This window comes from Camelus dromedarius, chromosome 15 (genome assembly GCF_036321535.1).
Source record: "Camelus dromedarius isolate mCamDro1 chromosome 15, mCamDro1.pat, whole genome shotgun sequence".
NCBI classification, from domain to species: Eukaryota; Metazoa; Chordata; class Mammalia; order Artiodactyla; family Camelidae; genus Camelus; species Camelus dromedarius.
In genome coordinates this window covers 44,044,936-44,069,125 of record NC_087450.1, presented here as the reverse complement: position 1 = coordinate 44,069,125, position 24,190 = coordinate 44,044,936, and the positions used below count along the sequence as shown (strand labels likewise).

The window sequence follows — 24,190 nt, the reverse complement described above, 5'->3', positions numbered from 1 at the left end:
TCGAAGTGGATAGGGAAAAATAGAAACAGTTGTCACAAACACGGAAATGTAAGTGAATATTTCTTTTAAACATTTGGTTTAAACTTTCTTATTTTTTTAAAAGGAATGGGCCCTACTCTGGAGTCCTCAGTAAGGGGCCTCCAGCTGTCTCCACTACGAGTTAGCACTGGGCCCACCGGGCCACCGTCCACAAGGTAGGCCCATCTAACGCTCGCGTGCGTTGAGAAGAGCCACTCCATCTGCTCCCTCCGCCCCACTTCCTTCCTCCAGGCTCCGCCCCGCGCCGGTGCGCCTGCGCACGGGCGAACACGTGGCTGCCGCGGAGCCAGAGCAGCAATGGCGGCGGGTGGCGGTGGTGTTGCGGACCCCCTGTCCCCCGCTGGGGTCCCCTGCGCTTTCTCCCCACAAAGTCAGGCCTTTTTCGCTTTGGCGTCTACCGACGGTCACCTGCGAGTGTGGGAGACAGCCAACAACCGGTTGCACCAGGAGTACGTGCCTTCCGCGCACCTCAGCGGTACCTGCACTTGCCTGGCCTGGGCGCCAGCGCGGCTGCAGGCCAAGGTAAAGTGAGCGGGACGGCGCGGGGCGGGCGCCTGCCCAGGCTCGGCCTCAGCGCCCCCCACGGCCCGGCATCACGCGTGGCTCTCGGCGGGAGGCCGGGGGTGAGGAGGCAACGAGCACGGTGGCGGCGCTGGCTGGGCCCACGCCGCTAGCTCCGTGCGCGGCCTGTCCCGAGAGCAACGAGAGGGCGCGGCCAGATCCGACGGGCAGCGGACCTTAGCTCTACCGGCGGGCTCCATACGGTCTGTGCCCTGCGCCCCGCTGTCTCCTGGGCCGCCATGTTCACCGAGGCCCCGGGCCCTCCTTCTTGCTGCCAGGCCTGGCTCTCTCCTGCTTGCGTTCTTCAGAGCTATGGATTTTGACAGAGGTGGACTTTGGGGCTGTACTGCTCTTCTTTGACCCCTTCCCAGCTCATTGGCTTTGCCCTGGGTAGTTAGAATGAAGAAATCTGTTTCCTTGCTTCCGGCCCCCACCCCCAAACCCCCCCCACCCTTGGGTGCTGGCTCACCACGTGTTCTCTTCCACGTCCAGGATGTGGGACTCTGGAAACTCCTGACGTTTCCAGGCCCGTTTCCATTCTAAGCCGTGCGAATTTTCTTGCTTTTAAATTTTTAACGCCTGTTCGTCTCTCCCTTTATACACCGCTTTCCCCAAGTCTGAAGTCTGCGCTAGGATGTGGAGGTAAAGTGAAGTAGTAGTTTAACTTAATGACTATGAGTCCAGGTGAAGTTTTTCTTAGACGGGGCACTGCTGAGTTAGGGAAGGCTTTTCATTCTTAGGGGGACCCATCTCAGGTAAGATGCCATTCACTTTTGAGGCACTCGACTAACTCACTCACACCCACGTGGAAACTGGCGCTTGTAGGGGAGCCCCCCTCCCCCCCCCCGAATCAGTGCAGTGTGATTTGGAAGCATCAGGTATTGTGAGTTGTGTGGTGTTTAGCTGACATTATGTGTAAATCTTAAATAGTTCATAGTACAGATCTTAAATCGGAAACTTTCTGCTAAATTCTTAGATTGAAAGTAGGGATACATCTAACTTGTTATACTTTGGATGAGTATGTTCAGGTATTTTTCAGCTCTTAAGCTAGATTTTTATAGTTTCTAGATGAAGTGACTCCTGCTGATTTTTAAAGAAACCTTATCAGGGCCCTTAAGTCAAGCACAAAACTTGGACTTAAAAAAAATCACAGTTGTCATTAAAATTACAGCACTCTGCATATTTCTCCTTTTCAAATTTCTGTTTGTATTTTAACAGATTGAAAAATGATAATAATTCTAATGGTGAGAGGAAATGGGGAGCAATGGTTACATGCATGGACCCAGGCTATACTCTCTAGCTTTGAATCCAGAATTGGCTTCTTTGTAGTAATTGTGCCTTCAGCTCCTCATTTGTAAGATGGAAGTAATAGTACCTCATAGAGTGGTTGTGAAGGTTTCCATATTTTATGATGCATAAAGCATTTAGAATAGTTCTTGGTGTGTATGTGCTATAATTGTCAATTATCTCTTATTTGTGTGATTAGTCCTGCAAGGTAGATAAAGACTAACTTTTGCTTTGTTCAGGAAGCAGAAACTGAGGCCCTGGAAAATTAGGCAACTTGGAAAAAACCACAAATGGAACCAGGACTAGAACACAGATATTTAGAGCTCAGCTCTCCATTATCTGTAACAAATCGCTAATATTAGGCTGGCAAACATTTATCACCAACTTAGTTTTCTTCTGACTTATGCAATCGTATTGTATGCCTAAGGAATAAAACTTTTACCTCGTCTTAAATTTTCTGTTAAAAGTAGGTTTTGGATTATATGTAACTCTCTGATACAATAGAAAAATATCTGGATTTGGTTTCATACCTGGGACACAACTCAAACTTGTTTTGTCACATTGAGTAAGTCACTACTTTGGAGGCCTCCTTGGAAAATAAGAGTTGAGCTACAGTAAAAGAAAAGTTCTTACAGGTTTCAGTATTCTTTTATTTGTATGCTCTCACTTTAGCCACTTGACTCTTAAGAAATGTCCTGGAATTGTTACATTTTTATTAACTGAGAGTCAGAACTAAGAAAGTTTAAATGGCCTCACTAAAGCCTTAATAACCAGTAAAGTAGTTGTGGCTACTAGAGTCGAGGTACTTTGACTCCTGGTCCAGTGCTCTTACTGTAACCTTAAATCTTGAGTGACAGAATTGAGAGCTGGGAGGAATGTAGAAACATCCAGTGCTCATCATCTTGGGGATGTATCCTTAGAACATCAATTTCACTTGAAAATTAGAGAGAGAAGTGGTTTTCCTGTATTAAAACAAACTTTCATATGTATTATTGTGTAAAACTTTAAAGTCATGTGATTTTTTAAAGGTAGCCGTTGCTGCAAATCACTCTTCATTTTCTACTTCTGCTCCCAGGTCCCTGAGTTAGGATCCTTGCCACTTAAGTTTTAAGATGCTCTCTTAAACCTTTTTGTAGGAATATCCTATATCTGGTTCAGTAATTGACAGTTGGCCACCCAAGGACAAAGTTTGGTGACATTACTCTTATCAATGGAGGAAAATGAGTTGGTGCTGGGTTTCTTGGGTAACAGGAAGTACAGCAATGGTTCATAAATGTTTAGAAAAATTAGATCGCTGCTTGTTTTTGGTCACAGAATGATTATAATTCTTTGCATTTGTGTCACAGTAGTTTTTAGGAAATTTTTGTATATATTATATAACTAAACATTCCATTTGGGTGATAGAACCTGGGGGAAGAGGACCTCTAATGATGGAAAGAAAAGTGCAGAGAGACAGATTGATGGACTATGGATGGATGCTCTTTTTAGAGCTCCTCAGGTTTATGTGTGTAAACTGAGGCTGGGATGTTACATGATATGCCAGAGCCACACAGTAAGTGGCTGGGCCACCCAGGAACTGACCGTGCTATTTAATTCCTCCTTTAAGACACAAACTTCTGTATTTTTCCTTTTCTAACTGCCGTAGAGCCTGGAAGAAACAGATTGGCTACTATAGTAAATGCACTTAAGTTGCTTTGTTGTCACTGCAGTTAAAATGACCCCATACAGCTCAGTACCTGTTGAATGAAGCACATAGCACTTCAGGCATTGCACAGGGCAAGCACAGCAGCATTAAGGATGTTTGTAGGAAAAATCTGAGCGAGTATCCCCAGTCCTAACCCTTAGAGACGTAGCACAATCCAGTTGTGTTCCTGTACAGTGCTCTGTGTTAAGGTCTCTCCCGTGTTTAAACTTCAAAAGAGGGGAAGATTTGCAGATCAGATTTTACTGGCAGAAATAGAAGTAGCTGTGTATTAGAAAATGTTTTTGATGTAAGTACTGTATGTAATTACATGTAAAAATGCACACATTTTCTTCACTATTACCCATGAAACTTAAACATTTGCCAGAGTAAATGACAATAAGATAGTCCAGGAAATGGCATAGAAGACTAATTGCAGAATGAAACTTGAAACTTTGCCATAATTTTCAGCAACTAGAGGTCAGTATTTTTCAAAAATAGTTTTTGAACCATTAGTGGATTGTGAAATAGATTTAGTGGGTTGTGACAGCATGAAAAAATAGACCATATTAGAGTGTATTTTGCATGGTAAAGGATGGGGTTTTTTATGAGTTTGTTTCAGCTACATATATACATGTGTTTTTATGCGTGTGTGTATTGGCTCTCCATGTAAACTCTTTTCTTACTTTGGGATCTCAGTCTAAAAAGTCATTTCTTAATTGATCAGAATCAGACTTCTCATCACCTGGATATGCTTCTCTCTGTCTTTATCTGTACTGTGCATTGCTCTTATAAATCATGCACATTCAGACTCTCGCTCAGCTTTCTGATTGCCTCCTAGATCAAGTACTGCTTTCTTGAGACTGGTGTTGGCATTTATTGCTTAGCTCAATCAGCTCTTCACGTTAGAAAAGACTCTTTAGTCTAAAAAATAACAACCTTTTGGTATTCATTCTTGGTACCTTCAGGAACTCAAGATTTTCTGGTCACAGGTATATGAACTAAATTTTTAGCCTACCCTTTCCATTATTTTATATATTTACATGTGTAATTAATGTGCACATAACATGACACAAAGCAGTATAACTAAGACATTAAAGAAGAAATAAAGACAATTCAGTTATACTGTATCCAAAATACAAAGCATAATATGACTTGTGTTTTAAGATGAGAAAGATTTTTGTGGAGAGATCATGTTTGAGGTGGACCTTGAAGCATGAATAGATTTTTAACCAAATGAAAATTGAAGTGAGTAGGAAAAGGCCCCTCCAAAAGAAGGGAAAAGCAAATGGGAAAGCGTATTCGTGATTAGGAAGTGTAAGGATGGAATTGGAAATAAGATTGGAAAAGGTGGGTTGGAGGCAAATTGTGGATGCTTTTGAATGCCAAACAGTTGTTTATATTGATTTACTCTTCCCTGGGGAGTCATTGAAATTTTTCATCACAGGAATAACAGGTTCAGATAGAAAATGCCAACAAAGACCTGTGATAATCTATAATCATCAGCACTTAACTCTTGGTTTCAGAAATATTTAGTAATGGAGTAGTAGTTACAATATTAGATTTCACTAAAATGCACATTGGTTATATAAACTTCTTATCTGGTTGATGTGTTTGGACATGCACGTCCTGCTGAATGGGAAATTATTTTTTAAAAAATCATCCAACTTGGAGAACACATACATGAGTCATTAGTTCTTTGAGATTAATTAATTAGATTATTTTTTAGGTTCAGACCAGTGATCTCCAAAATTGAACATAGATTCTGTGATGCTCCTCCCAATAGCCTCTGCTTGCTTCTCCCCAAAAATACAGATTTTGCTAATAGAGAAATTGGGGCTTTGAGTATGTTCATTTTAACTTATAAACTTTCTTTGTGCTTTCTAATGAAAACTCAAGTCTACAGAAAAACATACACATATTTGGACCAGCCTATGCTTCAAACATTAGAAACCTCAGTGTAGGTAATTTTAATTTGATTTGGGAAAACTAAGAGTAGAAGAAATACTTTCTAGACTGTGTCAGAGAAGGGTTTTCTGATGAGGTGGTAGTAGATTGGTATACCTTCCCCTACTGTCCTTGCATAAATGTTTGTGTTCATAACCTTATGCACAAAGCACATTTGCTCTCCAGAATCATTCAAAGGTGGCTTTAGAAATTTATTTAGCTGAAGGTGGGACCTAGGACACTCCTTGACTAAGTTTCAATGTTTCAGGCAAATTAAATGTTACTGATGAGGCCATCAGACTTTTTTTAAAAATAACTTTGGCTCTTAATTGTAACTTTTCTTTTGGGTTTATCAGCGTAGATACATTTCTCAGGACTTGCAAAATGTGCATTATTTTTTCTGTATTTAAACTTTTTTGTTGTTGTATATTTTAACTTTTTGTTGACTTAAGGGTGTTCAGTGAATCAAATTCTTCAAATGTCACGTCTCCACAGGATAACCAAGAGAAAAAAGGTAGAAAATGCCTTATAAGTCCTACTCCTTGATATTCTTTATGCGCTCGTAACATTGTAGTTTTCATTGGTGGTTTTTTGAGTTGGGCAAATTTTTATGTATCCTGGGGCTGCTTTTTTGTGCTGTAGAGCAAAGATCTTGCACTATTGAGAAAATGTTCTCTTTTCTATGGTATTGGTCTCTTTTACACTAGAAGAATTAATTTCTAAGGGCATCTTTATGCTAAAACATAGGCTTAGCAGGCTTTCATTTAGAAAAAAATTATAAACATGGAAGAGAAGTTCTGAAATTATGGATTATTACTCATTATAAACTTTAATGTACTCTGAAGTTTTGAGCATTGGTTTCTTTTTGATAGACAAGAGTTGTTAGTATCATTTTTTGAAGTAAATCAAAGAAGTCTTCGCCGTTTGATGCTAAATTCAAATATGTGCCTCTTAAGTCATTGGAATCATCAAGAGAACATGGAACTTTCAGACTGGCCCTTAAACACTCACTGGAGCAACTTCTCTAGTGTGTGCTTCACACTGCTTTACTGATTGCAGCTTTTTTTTTTTTTTTTGACTCAAATTGAAGTAAATACATGTTTATAAGTGTATAAACATTTGAGTCCCTTTTCCTAAAAATGAAGCCAGAATGCAAGGAAAGATTTGGGAGGTGAAAGGGGAAAGCATTGGCTGCTTGAGCAGGTGGCAATGGAGGCTTCACTTGGACCTTTTGGGAAAGGTTGGTTTCTGAGAAGTGGAAGCAGCAGTGAGGCTGTTTGGACTTGTTAAGAGAATACTAACAGAGCATACTAAGTTATACCTCTTGCCATCTTTTCTGAGAGGTAAAGATAGGAGAGAGGGGCACAGAATATTATTCCCATTGGAGTGAGTTTATTTCCTAAGCAGTAAGAAAGAACTTACCTGAGAGCAAATCCCACGTCCACTTTTTTAAGTGTCTCTTAATAGCAGTCACATTAATTGGTGAGCTGTTGGGCATTTGCATTTATGCATTAATGATGTTTCAGTGTTTGAAATAATACAATAAGAAATTGTTTTTTCTTTCTTTTTCCAGGAAGGTCCACAGAGGAAAAAAAGGAAATCAGAAGCTATAGGAACGAGTAACCAGGTTGACTTGTTGGCTCTTGGTACAGCAGTTGGTAGTATTTTATTATACAGTACAGTAAAAGCAGAACTACACAGTAAATTGATAGTAAGTATATATATATATGTGTGTGTGTGTGTATTTTGTATAAAAGAAAGTGATGATTAAAGATTTATTTAAAAAACAGTTTAGGATATGCAATAGGATCTGCAGTATGGGGGCATTTTTCTGCCCCTTAACTTTTAAATTTTCAACAGTAATATTTGATAATAGTTATGATGGGTAACATTGTCATTATTATAGGTCAGAGTGTGAAGAATAGGGAGAACTGTTGACTAGGCTTAAATAAGAAAGGGTGGAAAGAATTCTGAGTATCACAGATAGATCACAGCTGCAGGAGGGAGTGCACCGCCTCCAGGGCGAGGGGACCAGGGAGGCGGTGGGATTATTGCTGAAATTTTGAGGAGCAGGTGTTGCTGTCTCTTGAAGGGGAATGGCACTGTGGACTTGAGAATCCAGACCTCTGAGGAGGGGCCCTAGCTGACTGCTGGTGTTTCTGAAGGGAGGTGATGAGACTGGTTCTCCAAGCGTTGGGAAAACTGCATATTGGGTTCATCTGTTGCCAAAAGGATTGCTGCTGCTGGAGTGGAGAAACATTGGGGTGATGCAAACTGGGAGACAAGAAGAAACCAGTCCCTTGTTCCTCCTCCTGCCTTGTCTCCCTCTGGCACCCTATTGGTGGAGCCTACTAATGATCCAGCTAGCAGAGCAGAAATGGGGTTTGCAGAGTCCCAGCCCCAGCATCGCAGAGCAGAGGTGGGGCTAGTGCTGCAAGACAGTAATGAAACTGGCATAATTTGTATCAGACAATATCTGTTACAGTATGTTTTTGGTGTTCACTTAACTCCTGTCTGTATATAGGATTGCTTTCTGTATATATGAATAAGTAAGTATATGAATATGTAAGTAACATCTATCTGTAGATACTTTGGAACTATGTGAAGTTGAAAGGGAAAAAATTACACCTAAATCTATCACCGAGCAGTCTTCTGTTTAGTAGATTGTGTGTTTCTTTGTTTTGTGCATATGTTCAGAAAATGCAGTTGGGTTCTATCTGTTCATCTATTTTGTATCCTGATATTTTCCATCAGATTATAACATGAGCAGTTTTCATATTTGTCAAGAACTAGTTATAAACATTTTTAGGGACTGGCTAAAATCCCATTAAATTGGATAGTCCCTTGGCGATTTAACTGTTACTAACCATTTAGGTAGTTTCTGATTTTTTTGTTGTAAATTTTTTTTTCTTACATGTGTTCCCAGAATTACTAACCTGTGATTAATCAGTCAAAGGTGTGAATGTTAAGCCTTTCTATACATAGTATAAAAATTTCCTGGAAGTTATTCTAATGTGTACTTGTATCAGCTATGGAAGGACGGTACATGTATTTCAGAGTGTTTTTGTCATCATTGATTATTCACATTAAAACAGTGATAACACCAACAAAAAACCTAGCTAATTTGATAGATGAAAGTTTTTATCTGATTTTAAACCTGTATTTAAAAGTATGTTATTTGTTTTCATTTTAAAGATTATACAAATAATACACAACTGTAAAAAAAAAAAAAGTTAAAGCATTCAGAGGTGTATATAAAGGAAATCTTCCTTTATTCCTGCCTGCTCTCCAAGCTGAGTGTGGTCCTCATGTGGGCTTCTACCCTGCTATAGTTTGGAGCCATCCTTTGACTTGGTCAGTCTTTTGTGTTGAACATGTACCTAGTGCCCTGTGCAGTGTGGTAGCTGCTTTACTTTGCTGTTGTGGCTGCAGACACGATGCTGATGAAGCCTAGAACTCCTTGTTAGATTATTTTGATACTTCACAGGATTATATGTAAGCCTTTAACAGGGGATGAGTTTCTTAAAAAGGAACCAGGAGGGTCAGGGCAAGGAGTGTTGGAATGATGTGGTGTGGTAGAAAGGGACCAGGCTTTGGAACTAGTCTGTCCTGGGGTTGAATCCTTCTAGTTATATGATCAAGGATAAGATAATGATCATCTCTTCAATGCGAATTGTGTAAGCTACCTTGCATGACTTTATTGAAATTTAGACATAATTTATTGAAAGTAGTATAGTGCCTGGCATGTAATTGGTATTTAGTAAATGTTGAATGAGTAAATGAATGAATGGACAGTTTCTAGATTGCTTTCCAAAAAAGGTATGCTAGTCCCAGCAATGTATGATAATGCCATTTTCATTATAATCTTAACAGCATGGGTATTATAATGCTAAACAAGTTGCTAGATGAGCTGTTGGATTCTATTTGCTAATATTTTGGTAACGATTTTTGCATCTATGTTCATCAGTGATATTGGTCTATAATTCTCTTTTTTGGTGGTGTCTTTGCCTGGTTTTGGTATACAAGTTGCTAGATGAATAAACTGAAAATGTTACTTTGTTTTGCTTTGTATCTCTTGGATTACTAACTTTGAAGTTTTAAAAAATTTCTTACTGAATTCTTTCTGCAGAAATTATCTGTTCATCTCCTTTGTTCAGTTCTTTGTGTGTTTGGCTATAATGTGGGACTTAGTTCTTTGAATAAATAACTGATAGGAAGGAAGAGAAGTAACTGAACTTAACATTTAAACATTTTTCTTTTGAGGTGGCGGCAGTCTGTACGATGGAAGTAGTGACTTTGAATTTTAGCTTTCATGCTTAGCTTAGATATGTACACAGTGGTGATCCATTGTATGCACATTTAATTAATGTGAATTCAGGTAGAAAGAGTGAAAACAGTTGCTCACGGTGATTTAGCACTGTATTCTGCTGAATGAGCTTGTCTTGGAATGTGAGATGAGAGACTTGAATTTGCTCTTCCCCAGGTGATGTCTCCGTTCCTTTGTGCCTCAGAGTGAGTGAACATTTTGTTATGCTGAGTACATTTAAAGTTTTATTCATATGGTGTGAGCTATAATACAAGAAAACATTTAGTGTGTCCCTGAATAAACAGTGATTTTTAAAATTGAGAGATAGTTTTAGTACTTCTTTACAAAGGGATTTGCAAGGATAGTTTTGACTAGATGTGATTTTTACCTTAATCACTGACTTGACATTGTTTAAGATTTGATTTACTAGTTCACTCAAGTGTCCCCAACTTTTTGCCTCTGTACATGAAGTATTTTATCATGCCTAGTGCTGGCATTCCTGTCAAAAGTAAGTGGCATTTAGGACTAGTATCCTTTGACTTACGATGTAGAAGTATGTTTTTTCAGCAGAGGAGACAATGGAAAGTTAGTATTTGATGAAGTTGTAGCAGATTTATCTCATTTTTGATGTTGCAAATGGATAGATGCATTTTAGTTAGGTTAAGGTGTAACATTTTAGTTAACTCTTATGAATGATTCCAGGGTGCATACTGTCATATCAGATGAGCTTTTTTTTCTTTAATTTTTTTTTTAAATCTACAGAGTGGTGGACATGACAACAAAGTCAATTGCATACAGTGGCATCAAGACAATGGCTGTTTGTATAGTTGTTCAGATGATAAACACATTGTGGAATGGAACACACAGACGTGCAAAGTAAAGTGGTGAGTAACGTTGATAGTTCTGGGGTAATGTGGTTACTGTTTGGAAATGCATTAGTTCAACAAATCAAGGCTGTATTCTTGATAGAAGTGAATTTGATATTGGACACAGTGGAGAATGTAGACACCAGTAAGGTTATAGACTGTTCTCAAGGAACTTTTAATTAAATTGGGTGTGGAAGATTTTAATACATAAAAGTTAAATAATGGTACAAAAGTGAAATATCTGCACAAGATATTCCGTAAAGTAGCACATATTACTGGTCAGATGAGTAGGGTAGCGTTGGCAAGACCTGGTGGAAGAGAAGGACTTCACTTGGGTTTTCTAGGAGAGGTAAGATGTGGATAGAAGAGGGTGGGAGAATCCTTCTGAGGGTAGGGAAGGGAAGGTGGGGTGGGGATGTGGTAGGAGCAAGGGTTAGGAGAAAGGAAAGTGAAAGGTTTACTTGCAACTGAGTAGAGTGATTTAGAGGAGGGCCATCCTAGGGCATAATGTCTGTTAGAGGATGTGAGCCGGGGAGTCTGGGCTTAAGTGTTGTAGATAAAAATTTCAGACAGCTCTGCTAGTTCAAGCACCTAATCCTGTAATTGGCTGTAATGGATTTTTAGTAAATGTGGACTGTTGAATGTAGTTGAAGTTAGTACGTAGATGTGGACCCTAAGGAGGGTGATGATGCCCATGGTCTTAAAGCTAGTAAGTGACAGGGAGTTCTCATCCTGCTGTCTCGAATTCTGGTACTTTATTTTCCTGCTATACTAAAACTACTGTTTTGGAGTTTTGGATTCTACTTGATAAGCAGGAGACACTGAAAATCAGAATAATGCTCTAGGAAGAAAATCTGGCACTGTAGAATATGTGGGAAGGAGCTCCTTCAAAGGCAGAAAAGCCAGATCCCAGGTGGTGGTTGGAATAGTCTGGGTGTAGGACGGTAAGAGTGGGAAGGAAGAAAGGAATAAATATCAACCAAGAAGAACCTTGGGTAGGATAGAAGATGGGTGGTATTGAGTGCAGAAAGGATTTAAATAAAATGTAACTAGTTTTCAATTTTCTGAACTTATTAGGTGACTCGTGGTGCAGTTAATAGAAATTTGGAAGAGAGAAGTGGTTTTAGAGTTTTTAAGCAAATTGAATTTGACATAGCATGTGAAAGGCAAGACCTGGCAGGTGGGATGGTGATAGAGGCTTAGAATTTAAAGGAGGGCTTGGGGCTGAAGGTGCAGAGAGTAGTCATCTGCCTAGAAGTTCAGTAAGTGCACTCCATTTACCTGTGGCAGTAGTTTCCACACTGGTGACTAAAGAGACACCTGTGGAGATTCTCATCCACCAGGCTGGGGTCGGGGTCCCTGAAACAGAGCTTTTAAATGCTGTCTGGACAAGAGTTCACCAACTCAGGGACTAGTAATGTTCAAGGCACTGTTCGGCATGTTATACACAGTATTTGTAACACTGGGGTAGTCTCCATCCCTGTTTTATAGTTAAGAAATAGGTTGAATCAGAGCCTGAGCTCTTATTCCAGACTTTTCTCCTGCAGTATTGTGTTTCCAGTTTCATTCTTGGCATTCCTATGCTATTGTTCATTGATTTTGTTTTCCGTTTTAGGTACTGTCTGTTGATTTCCTACTATAGAAGATGAGGATTTAGCTCTTAGCCTCTCCCTTTTTCCATTCCCATTTTCCCAATATTGTAGCACACTTCTGATTAAGCAGTATTCATCGTTCACATTATGACTACTACTTAAATATTGTTACAGTTGAGACTTGGACTGCACTGTTTATGTTATCTTTTTGGCACAAAATTTTGCTTTTCTTGGGGTTTATAACTGCTTTATTGTTCATTTGCTTAGTTTTGTGTATACTTGTAAGTTCAGTCTCATTCCTGCAATAGTGTAAATCTGTTATTTCAGACACACAGATTAATCAAGTATATTAATCTTCGGAAGTTTCCCTTCAGTTTCATTTTTCTTGGAGGACCTCTCCGCCTTCTTCAAATGATTATCCTGGGATTTCTTTTCATCATTATTTTGAAAATTCTCTCGTCAGATGGAGCCTCTATTTCCTGGATCTCACTTTTGTCTTTGGTTTATTACCTCTTTTTTGTGACCCATACAAATTGGTAGCTTCCTGAAAAAGGATTGATGGTAAATTTACAGAGATTTGCTTATCTACTAGCGTCTTTACCCTCACAGTTGATTGATAACTTGAAGATACACACTTTGGGGTTGGAAATAATTTTCCCCCAGGATTTGAAGCATTGGTACATTGGGTTCTTTTTTAGCTTTCATTGTTAATTTTTGGTGGGGGGGGGTAATTAGGTTTACTAATTTATTTTTAGAGGAGGTACTGGGGATTGAACCCAGGACCCTGTATATACTAAGCATGCACTCTACCACCTGAGCTGTACCCTCCCCCCTCACTGTTAATTATTTTTATATTCTAAAATATCCTGTGCTTTTTTTCTTTAGTCAGTGAATTACATTGGCACTTGAGGGACCACTTAGTCTGGGAATTCATGTTCTTCTTGTACTGTGTATTTTATAATTTCATCCCCTCTGTTTTCTTTGATCTTTCTCTAGTGCTGTATACTGTTATTTAGATGGTGCATCTTCTGGACTAATTCTTCTATGTTTCATACTTTATTCTCATTTTCCCTTTTGTCGTTTTCTTCTGTACTTGAGAAGCAATTTCGTCTTCTAAATCTTGTATTGAATTTTTAAGGTTCTCTAACCATATTTTTGACTTATGGAAGCTATTTTTTGTTTGAATTTTTGTTGCATCATTTTTCTTTCGTGCATGTCATATTTTCTAACTCTGAAAATACTACAGGATTTGAAGTTTTTTACTTTGCAGCATCTCCCTCTTGAGGGTATGTTTTAATTTTTGTTTGATTTTGGTCTCTTTCACATTAAAGGCATTCTTTAAATGACTGGAGATCCTCAGCTGCCTGTTGTTTTTTGAAAATGAAACATTAAAGAGCTGTGTGGGTGTGGTGCTCAATTGCTGGGCTTCATTGGTAGAGTGATTGGGAGGCCTTCAGTGTTACTATGTGTATGTAGGTCATCCCCCTGAAACCAGTCACATTTCCCAACAAGGAATTTTTTGATTAGTGCTCTTCAAGCTTTAATGTGCACATATGTTACTTGTGTTTACAGATCTGATTTAGTAAGTATAGGATGAGACTTGGAAATTCTAACAAGTTCCCAGGTGATGTTGATAGAGGAGGAGTACACATTAGTAAGCTCTTAATGGGGAGTGGGTAGGGGTCATGGTGGTGGTAGTTCTATGCTACTCAGTGTTGAGTCGGGAAGTAGATTCAGGAAGCTTGTTAGGATGGTGGTATCTTTTTTTCTTCTTTTCTTTTTTAAGTGTATCTATTCAGTGACTAGATGTTGCCTAAGGAATATAGGTGAGTGTTGAAGCTGTGGGAATTGAGAAATTTTCAAGAGTGTTAGGAACCAATGAAGGTAAAGGAAAAGTTCTCATACATTATTGCTGCATTTCCTTGACTATTGGTGGAGTTAGGTGTTTTTGTGTTTATTGACAGCTTGTATTTGTTCTGTGAATTACATGTTTATATTCTTTGTCTTTTTATTTTGAATTTTTTAAAACTTGAGTTATTTCTTGAATATAAAGAGCTGTTAATGTAGTCTGAATATTCTTTGCCTGTATATTTTTGATATTTTTCTCCTAACCTTTTGCTTTTAATTTTATGACTTATTTTGTGGTACATAAGTTTTATTTATTTAAATTTGATTTTGTTTGTTTGTTTGTTTGTTTGTGATTCCTTATTTGTAATTGCTTTGGAAGGTCTTTCCTAACCCCAGGATTATAAAAACATTTTCATATGTATTTATTTTTAATCAGTTAGTTTTGGTTTAATTTATTAAGCTTTGTATGTTCCATAAGATAGGAATCTAGTTTTGTTTTTCCGAATGAGTAATTTGACATATTCCAATGTGACTGGCAGAGCAGTATGTTCTCTTCTACTTTAAACCTTTTTTGGTAAGAAGATTGTTACTGTTTTGTGTTTGTTTGTTTGCTTAAATTTTTTTTAATGGAGGTACTGGAGATTGAACCCAGGACCTTGTGCTGCTAAGCATGTGCTCTACCACGGAGCTGTACCCTCCCCCTACTACTGTTATTTCTTGATTTTATAAGTGAATAGCCAAGCTCCTTGTTACTTATGAAAGCATTAATATATGCAACAGTCTGCAAAGACTCTTGTTGCTAATTTATTTGTGGCATTAGAAGGGGATCATTTATACCTATTTATTTTACCCTATCAGATGAAGGCATATCTCTTTGGATTTGGGGTAGAATTAATCTTTTTGTACTGTAGATTGAGAGATGATTTGTGTTGCTAAGTAAATTAAATTCTCAACCTTCCAGAGAATGCAGGAACCAAGGAGAGGAGAGGATGGGCTTGCAGAGATCCAGCCAGCATGGTAGTTTTTTGGGCATTAACAAAATCCACCTCACGGATCACAGGGTACACAACTGCCCATTTTACATTCTTACAAGTTTGTTTTTTTTTTTTTTAACTTTAACTTTAACCATGGAGTACTGGGGATTGAACCTAGGACCTTGTGCATGCTAAGCATGCACTCAACCACTGAGCTATCCCCTCTACACACACTACACACTCACACACACTCACACACACTCACACACACTCACTCACACTCACTCACACACACACACTCTCTCTCTCTCTCTCTCTCTCTCTCTCTCTCTCTCTCTCTCTGTCTCTCTCTCACTCACTCACTCACTCACTCATAACTCTTAATCACTCATTTCCTGGTACCTCTTGAGAATCTCTGTCCTGTAGGGATGCATTATCTTGATGGTATGTCCAAAGTTGGTTACCTGACACAACATTTTAGGGAGTGCAGTTTTGCATAGAACCTTGGGTGATATTTTTAATGCCTAATTTGCTTTTTGTTATTTTTTTGCTCTAGGTAAACTTCTGTCCCCATTTATTGAGATGTTTTTGTTTCTCTTAACAATATAGCAAATGGAAAGGAGATAATAGCAGCGTCAGTTCCCTGTGTATCAGCCCAGATGGAAAGATGTTGCTTTCAGCTGGCCGAACAATCAAACTATGGGTTTTGGAGACCAAAGAAGTCTACAGGGTGAGTAAATCAAATTAGTTGTAAGCATAGCAGTCTTCTAGGTAAGTATGGAGAAAGGCAGAAGTCTAAGCGATAGAATGTTGTTTTAAGAATACAGATTTGTTATTTTTAAGCATATGAAATGGTAGAATTAATAGATAAAACGTAACCTCCAGATCTGTTAAATGTTAGACCATGTCCATTTCACAAGCATTGGAAAAATGAACATGAATGGAATTTGAATTAAAAATCTTTTACTGTATTCAATAATTACAGTAATTTTTGACTTCTAGCTTGCTTCCAGCATTTGGTACACTTGTAGTATTTAACTATTGAGGTTGAGTGTTACATTTTGAGTGTACTCAAGGATTACCGAACTTTAGGTGCTGTGATGACACCTTAAAATTGTGGTTTCTACTCACTGAGAGTAACATGAGGACCTACTATTCCTTGGCTGTGTCTGAGCACCCAAGCACCCTTTTAGAAATGGATAGAATGAAGTGAATCTTTAATTCAAAAAAGGATAAAGTAAAGATTGTGGAGTAGGTCATGGGAATTAGAAGGGAAATCTTTAATGTTCAGTTTTTTCAGATGGAGTTTTTTTTAACTGAGGAATGCAGCACAAATAACCTTAGTCTGGAGCTCTGATTTCAGATATGTGTCATATATATAGTTACAGTTTGTTTCTGCTTTATATCCATCCTCTCCTAAATGAGATATAACTTTCTCTAGCACTTCACGGGACATGCGACGCCAGTTTCATCACTTATGTTCACTACTATCCGACCTCCTAATGAGAGCCAACCCTTTGATGGAATTACAGGTCTTTATTTCTTATCTGGAGCAGTACATGACCGGTTACTTAATGTCTGGTATGTAGTCTTGAATTTGGGAGGTAACATTGCTTTAAAAGATTCTGTCACAGCTTATATGGTTAATATAAATTATGGGTATGAAACTTGCTTATTTGTGTTTAATGTTAGATTTACATTGACTTGTAATGAATTGAGCCTGCCTGAAAACCAGATCTTTATGAGAAAAATTTAAGAGCATTACATAATAGAACTTCCTCCATGCTTATTTAGAAGTACAGTGGGCTGAATATTTTTGTGACTGGGCAATTAAAAAATAACCTTTTAAAGAAAAATTTTAGGAAAATCTTTGATTTTGTTGAAAGAAAGGACTACTGAGTTAGTGTAGTAATGTCTACTGATGGATGATTTACTGAGGACATTAAATTCCTAGACTGTCTGAGAATCCCAGTAACCTTTTTTTGCAGTAGTTGCTATCACTAATTCCCTTTGAAGCTACTTTTAAAAGTAAAAATTAATTTGGTATTCAACAGCCATCAAAAATTTTTTTTAATTTAAGAAATACAAGAAATTTCTCTGATTTTATAACATCATCTGATGGTGAAGTTAACTTTTTTACTTGACATTCATGAACAGAATAAGTAGAGGTTTAAAAAATAGAAGTAGTTTCTCATCTTAGTAATCGATTAGTTGAGCATGCTCTTGACCATGTAAAGTTTCTATAAATTTATGCCATATAATACTCAGAACTGGGACTCATCAAATATGTATTTCTTAAAGTAGTATTGTGGGGAAAGGTTCATGAGGACCTCTGTTCACCTCTGAACATCAACTTGCTTCCTAATTATGCCTGTCTTTAATTGTGTTGCTTTTCTCATCTGTGTCTAATTTTTGAGGCACGCCTGTTGGGATAATTTCTTTTAGTTCTAGAGGGTTTATCATTTACAGAAGAAATTACTAATGCCAGAAAAGTTAAAATCTGCCACCAGAATCTCTTGACATTACTAGGATTTTTGAATCTTAAATGCCTCACCTCTTTGGCTTCTGAGACTAGTGCTTTCCAAGTACAAAATTTCTTACGTAACAGAAAAGTTGATTTCTATTGTCTTAAGATCCTGAAAATATGTGTTTGCCTGGAGCTTCCTGGTAACAGAGGAGTAAACTATAAAAACAAACAAGTTAAAAATGCATATTGAAAGGCTGCCCCAAAAGGCCATTCTTGAAAACTTTGTGTTTTGGTAGGTAGAGCAAGCCCAAGTTTCCTTGGTAATTACTTTTGAAAGACATTTCTGAAAGAAAATAATTTTTGAAGGCTTCTTGCCACTGAATGAAGATTAAAATGAAAAAAAAAAAAGACTTTTGTATTACTACAAGGAGGCAGTACTATCTCCTATTGATGGGCTCAAATAGCAGTTTCTACTGTATATGGTGGTCTGATAGTGGTGATTTTGAATATGTACATAGTATGAGTAACTTCATTTGAGAATGAATCTTGTTTTATTAAGAATTTATTGTGCGTGAATATTTAAAATTTATCCGACATCAAATCTTAATTTTCTTCTAGACACAAAAAACTGAAAGATTGTTTATTGGTAAATACATAAAATCTGACTAGTTGATTAAAAAGAAACTGATTTTGAATGATGTTTGTAAGTCATGCTTGTTACTCTGTTACTCGGTCTTTACTTTTTAAATTTGTGCCCAGATTTATTGAGCTTTACTGAGGTATAATTGATATATAATAAACTGTACATATTTGAAGTATATAATTTGATTGATAAGTTTTGACATACGTATACATGTGTGAAATTGTTATCACATCCAAGATACTGACCATGTGCATTGCTCACAAATGTTTCCTCATACCCCTTTGTAATCCCCCTCCCCACTCCAGTCTACAGGCTTGTTGACATGTCTGGGACATTATAGATAACACTGTTATGGACATTTGTGTACAAGTCTGTACAGACTTATGATTCATTTCTCTTGGGTAAATTACTTAGGAGTATAATGTCTGGATCATATGGTAGGTGTATATTTAACTTTTTAAGAAACTGCAGAATGTTCTTCAGAGTGGTTGTACCGTTTTATGTTTCCACCAGCTGTGTGTCAGAGTGCTAATTCCTTTACATCGTCACTAACACTTGATATGGTCTTTTAATTTTAGCCATTTTAATAAGTGTGTAATGGTATCTTAGTGTGGTTTTAATTTGAATTTTCCTAATGGCTGTTGATGTTAAGAGTCTTTTGTATACTTATTTGCTATCTGGATGTGCTTGACAAAGTGTCTGTTCAAATATTTTGGCCTTTTTTCTGCTGGGTTGTTTTCTTAGAGTTTTGAGAGTTCTGTGTATATTCTGAATATAAACTGATTATTAGGTAGATGCTTTGCAGATATTTTCTCCTAATCTGTGGCTTGTCTTTTTAATTTTAATGAAGTCCAGATTACGGAAGTCTTTGCTTCCAAGGTCACAGAATTTTTCTCCTGAAAGTTTCTTAGTTTTAAGTCTTAACATTTATTTGGTTCTGTAATCTGTTTTGATTTTTTTTTTTTCAATATTTGTGTATATGGTACGAGGGATGTATTGAGGTTCATGGTTTTGCATTTTGGATATCCAGTGGTCCCAGTACCATTTGTTGAAAAGAGGATCTCCAGTGAATTGGTTTTGCATATATATACATCCAAGCAATTCTTTTTTTTTTCTTTCCATTTTTCAGTTTTACTAGGTAGAATTGTTACAGTTTGACTGCACATATACAATGTATTGCATGTAAATACATATACACAATATACTGCACATATTTTTAAAATTTACATATATGTACTGTTCATTGTTTCTAAGAATGTATAGAGCTTTAGCTTTTTAAACTTACATAGTTATCAAAGGAATAAAGCCAACCACGAAATAAGAATTAATTCAAAAAGATACATACACCCTGCTATTAACAGCAACATTATTTATAATTGCCAAGATATGGAAGCATCTTAAGTGCACATCAATAGATGAGTGGATAAAGAAGATGCAGCATATATATGTAATGGAATACAACTCACCCGTAAGAAAGAAGGATATTTTGCCATTTGCAGCCCTTCATTCACTTTTTTCCACTTCAAGACTCAGAATTTTATAACTGGCATTAACATTTCCATTGCATCAAAAAGAACAGAATACCTACACGTAAACTTAACCAAGGAGGTTACTTGTACTCTGAAAACTGTAAAACTTTTTTGAAGGAAATTGAAGATGATACAAAGAAATGGAAAGATACCTTGTGCTCTTGGATTGGAAGAATCAATATTATCTAAATGGCTGTACTACCCAAAGCAGCCTACAGATCCAATGCAACCTCTGTCTGAGTACTCACAACATTTTTCACAGAACTAGAACAAACTTGTTATTGGCTGTAGTCATATTGTGTGAGGGCCTCATGAGCTCTGATTCAGCAGCACTGAGCTATTTATTATTCCTTGGGGAAACACCAGGGGTTGGTTTTTGCAGGCCTCTCAAAAGTGTTACATTTTTGTCATCTCATTTGTGCATAACCTTGTTTTATGTGTGTTTCTGTTTAAAGATACCTTATTTTATTTGTATACTTACACACATATATAGCTGATTAGCTTAGATCAGAACAGAGTTTATTGAACTTGGATATCTTCTCCGTAAGGCATATCACAGCCTTTTCACTCTTAGGGACACTAGACCATACTTGGGGGCCATTTTAAACAGTGAAATCGCCAATTGCTTTTCTAAAAGTAGAAAAGCAAAAAAATGTGGTACTAAATAGACAGTGAAAAGTGCTTAGAATAAAAACTGAAGTAAGAAGGCAGAGCATAGCCTTGCCTAATAACCTCATGAGTGTTGGGCAGCTCATACTCTTTGCTCCTCTGTGTATGCCCGTTAAAGGTCATGAATCACCCACAAGTATTGATTTCGGGGTTTACAAATAAACTTCAGCAAATAATTCTCAAATAAGGAATCAACGAATAATCATTTGTTGGGATCATTTATCTGTCTGTCTATACTTATCTGTTTCTGGACTCTATTTCTCAATATTGCTGTGATGTTAATTCTCCTCAAATTAATCTATAGATTCAGTGCGAACCCAGTGAAAATCTCAGCAATCTGATTTTACAATTTCACGTGGAAATGCAAAGCACATAGAATAGCCAAAACAACTTTGAAAAAGAAGGGAAAGTTGAAAGACTCACCTGGAGACTTGCAAAACTACAGTGATCAAGACAGTGTGGCATTTCCATCAAGATAGCCAGATAGATTAATGGAAAAGGACGTTGCTCATTGTTTAAATCTGCCCCAAATGCATTAAAGCTCTCTCACCATGCAACCATGTTACATGGTTAGTGACACAAATGCTTCCCTTGTTTTGATTTTTAGTCACCTTATTTAGCTTTCAAAAGATGAAAAAGCTATAAGAGAACCTATTGCTGTGACTCCTTTGTGGTGTCTCTCCCACCCCCTTTTCAATATCTTAATATCTAATCATTGATTTTGTTATCTAGGCAGGTCCGGTCAGAAAACAAAGAAAAGAACGCAGTGATGTCTTTTACAGTGACAGATGAACCTATTTATATTGACTTGACTTTGTCAGAAAACAAAGAAGAGGTAAGTGGTTTGATTTTTTTTTTTTTTGAGAATTTGTTTTTGGACTTCACAAATACTATTTTATCAGGGTTTTAATGATTTGATGATTCACGGGAGAGAGAGAGAAAAAACAAAATATTACAAAAGTCTTAGCTTATTCAGACTAACCATGAGAGACTGGTGCATGCTTATGAGGGGAGGGGACAGTGCTCAGTGGCGTTTCCAGCAACCCTGACGGCTCTGACGGTCAGGGCCCGCCGGTCCTTGTCGTCTGCCAGTGCCCTCGGTAGTGACTTTGCTTCTCTGACTTCCAGGCTGCATTCTTGACTGTGCTGTCGTCTTGGCCTAACTTTTGTTTATAAACTTGACAACAATAGCTTGAATTGTTATTTTGATAGCTGTGATTATTTTTAAATTCAAGAGTTACACATCCTTGCCGTTTTAATTCTTCTCTTGTTATCTAAAGGGTAGGGAGGGGAGTTGAATTTTCATAAGTAATTATTAGAGTAGACTGAAGTATATTACCCATTAGAATAATGTTACATTTTCCTTTTAGCCTGTCAAATTAGCTGTTGTTTGCAGAGATGGTCAAGTTCATCTTTTTGAACATGTATTAAATGGGTAAGTAAGAAGTTTCTCAATTCAGAGATTTATTTTCCTTCCCTGACTTATTACTTCTTTATACTCCCACCTCAATATTCTTTGCTTTATGTTACTTTTCAGTTAGATTGTTCTGAAAGCCTTCTTAATTCTTTATTCATGACTATATATATTCCCAGTGAGAACTCGGGTTTTTGGAGTCATGGATCATTTCTTCATATTTATGGTTAGGAGAGTGGCTTTTTATGATGCATGCTTAGTAACATTTGGTAGTTCTAACATAAATTTTAACAGAATTTGGTTCATTAGGGAAGCTTTGCTTGTGAACTTTGGTGAAGCCTTGACTTCTAACTTTGACAGTGCTTTCCCTCACGGGACCTTTGTGGATCAGTGAAGCGTGGCACTGCTGGTGTTTCGATGGACAGAGGGGTGTGTTGTTGATGCGACGTGTAATAGTCATAGACCAGGGATCTGTAGATTATGGCCTGCAGGCCAAATCCAATAGAGATCATAGGTGGCCTCCAAAAAATGAAAATATTACCATCTGGCCCTTTCCATAAAGTTTGCCAATTCTTGCCATATGTTATAAACAGTCTGAAACTCAGTCATGTACATGATTATGTTAAACTTTAAAACGGTATCAAACTTTTTATTGTCATTTGGTACCCTTCCTTTTACAATTTTATTATAGAAATTTATTTAAATACAAACTACTTATGAAAGCAGTATACACTTATTTTAAAACATTCAGGATGCCTAGATAATTGATTATAAAATCCAAATCTCCCTCCATTGAGTTCCACTCCCTAGAGGTAACTGTTAATATTTTGGTATGTAGCACTCAAGACATTTATTTACATAGTCATATGTGTACATGGAATGTATAATTAAGGGCTGGGAAGTCGTAAGCCATGGTGAAGACTTGGGCATTTCTCCTTGGGTAATAGTAAGCTGGTGAAGGATTTTAAACTGAGGATTGATGGGGTTTGACCGAGGTTTTAAGACATTATATTCTAAGTCATTCTGTCTGATGTGAAGAGAATAGACTGTAGAAGGGTAAAGACCAAAGCAGAGGCCAGAAATCCTGGATAGAGATGGTTGTGGCGTCAGGAAACTAGGAGTGAGCTGGAAAGATAGTGGGGTGCTTACAGTAGGGATTATGGAGGGCGCGTACTTACTGGTGATAAGATGTCCATGGTGTGAGGAGTGTGGCGGAGATACAGTGAAGGACAAGGTTGTTGGAGGTACAAGATTAAGGAACTGAGAGGACAGGCTGTCAGAAGGATCATCAGCCAGCATGTGTGCTGGATATGCAAATCACTAAGAAAGGAATTCCTCAGCAGAAGTGTTGGACAGAATGACAGTGAGCCACTAACATCTTTAAGAAATGTGAGGAAGTGACCCAAAGGTCTTTGAATGATGACAGGAGGGGAGCATAGCTGGTATCCGGGGACAGCAATTCCAAAGGTTTTAGAGATGGTGGAGGGAGAGTCTGCTTGTCTTGAAGTGTCAGTGAAGAACAAGGAGAGCACTTAAATCATGTCCAGGGGCCCTGACGCTGAGGGTGTCAGGAGAGCTACTGAGATGAGCAACCTGGAGCAAGGAGGTGGGGAGAGCCCTAAGAGAGGAAGCTGAGAGTCTTATTTTGTCTATATTCTGCTGGTAATGTTGCTCCTGGAACTGTTGCAGAGGTCATGGGGAGGCTTTGGGGGTTGGAAGCGATTAGAGGTGGGGCTGATGAGAGCAGGGCATGGACAGCCATTTTGGGGCTGAAGCTCCAGGTGATGAGAGAGCACTTGGGAGCTTGGGGCCTCTTGTGGGGGTTGACAAAGTGGGATAGAAGGGCGGTGGGCCTCAAGGCAGCTTTTAGTGGTGAGGTCTTGAGATTGGCAAGGTGAGGGTAGATGAAGTTTTGACAGGGATCTAGTGCTCTGGGGACCCTGGTCACTCTTGGTGGTGTGGAGGCCAGAGGAAGGTCACACTTCATGACTTGGTGCCAACTTCAGAGAATTAGTATGAAATGTTATTTCACATTTTCTAATCTAATTTTTTTCCTTTTCTAGATACTGTAAAAAGCCTTTGACTTCAAACTGCACAATTCAGATAGCAACACCAGGGAAAGGCAAGAAGTCAACACCAAAACCCATCCCTATTCTAGCAGCTGGGTTTTGCTCAGACAAAATGTCACTGTTGCTTGTGTATGGCAGTTGGTTTCAGCCCACCATTGAGCGAGTGGTACGTAGATGCTACTCTGCAGTAAAGCAGTACAGCATCAACATGTCTCTGAAAGAAAATGATTTTAAAATGACATTGATCTGCTTATTGGAATACGTAAAAAGATGTCATGTGTTTCCCCCTAACTGAAGA

General features: G+C 38.0%; 1 protein-coding gene and 1 non-coding gene across 2 annotated transcripts in view; both read left to right on the top strand.

Annotated features, from left to right (window-relative positions):
- Nucleotides 1–313: 313 nt before the first annotated feature.
- The window catches only part of WDR43 (WD repeat domain 43), a 42,148-nt gene continuing 18,271 nt past the window's right edge, over nt 314–24,190 (top strand). The window contains exons 1-8 of the mRNA XM_010991276.3: nt 314–561; nt 7,089–7,226; nt 10,584–10,705; nt 15,711–15,831; nt 16,543–16,682; nt 21,142–21,244; nt 21,780–21,844; nt 23,887–24,058. Of these exons, the coding sequence (XP_010989578.1) occupies nt 337–561; nt 7,089–7,226; nt 10,584–10,705; nt 15,711–15,831; nt 16,543–16,682; nt 21,142–21,244; nt 21,780–21,844; nt 23,887–24,058 (1,086 nt within the window). The 5' untranslated portion in view covers nt 314–336. The remainder of the gene's footprint in view (nt 562–7,088; nt 7,227–10,583; nt 10,706–15,710; nt 15,832–16,542; nt 16,683–21,141; nt 21,245–21,779; nt 21,845–23,886; nt 24,059–24,190) is intronic.
- LOC116157595 (small nucleolar RNA SNORD53/SNORD92) lies at nt 16,194–16,278 on the top strand. Its single transcript, XR_004141721.1, has one exon. It is a non-coding gene; the product is annotated as a small nucleolar RNA SNORD53/SNORD92 (small nucleolar RNA).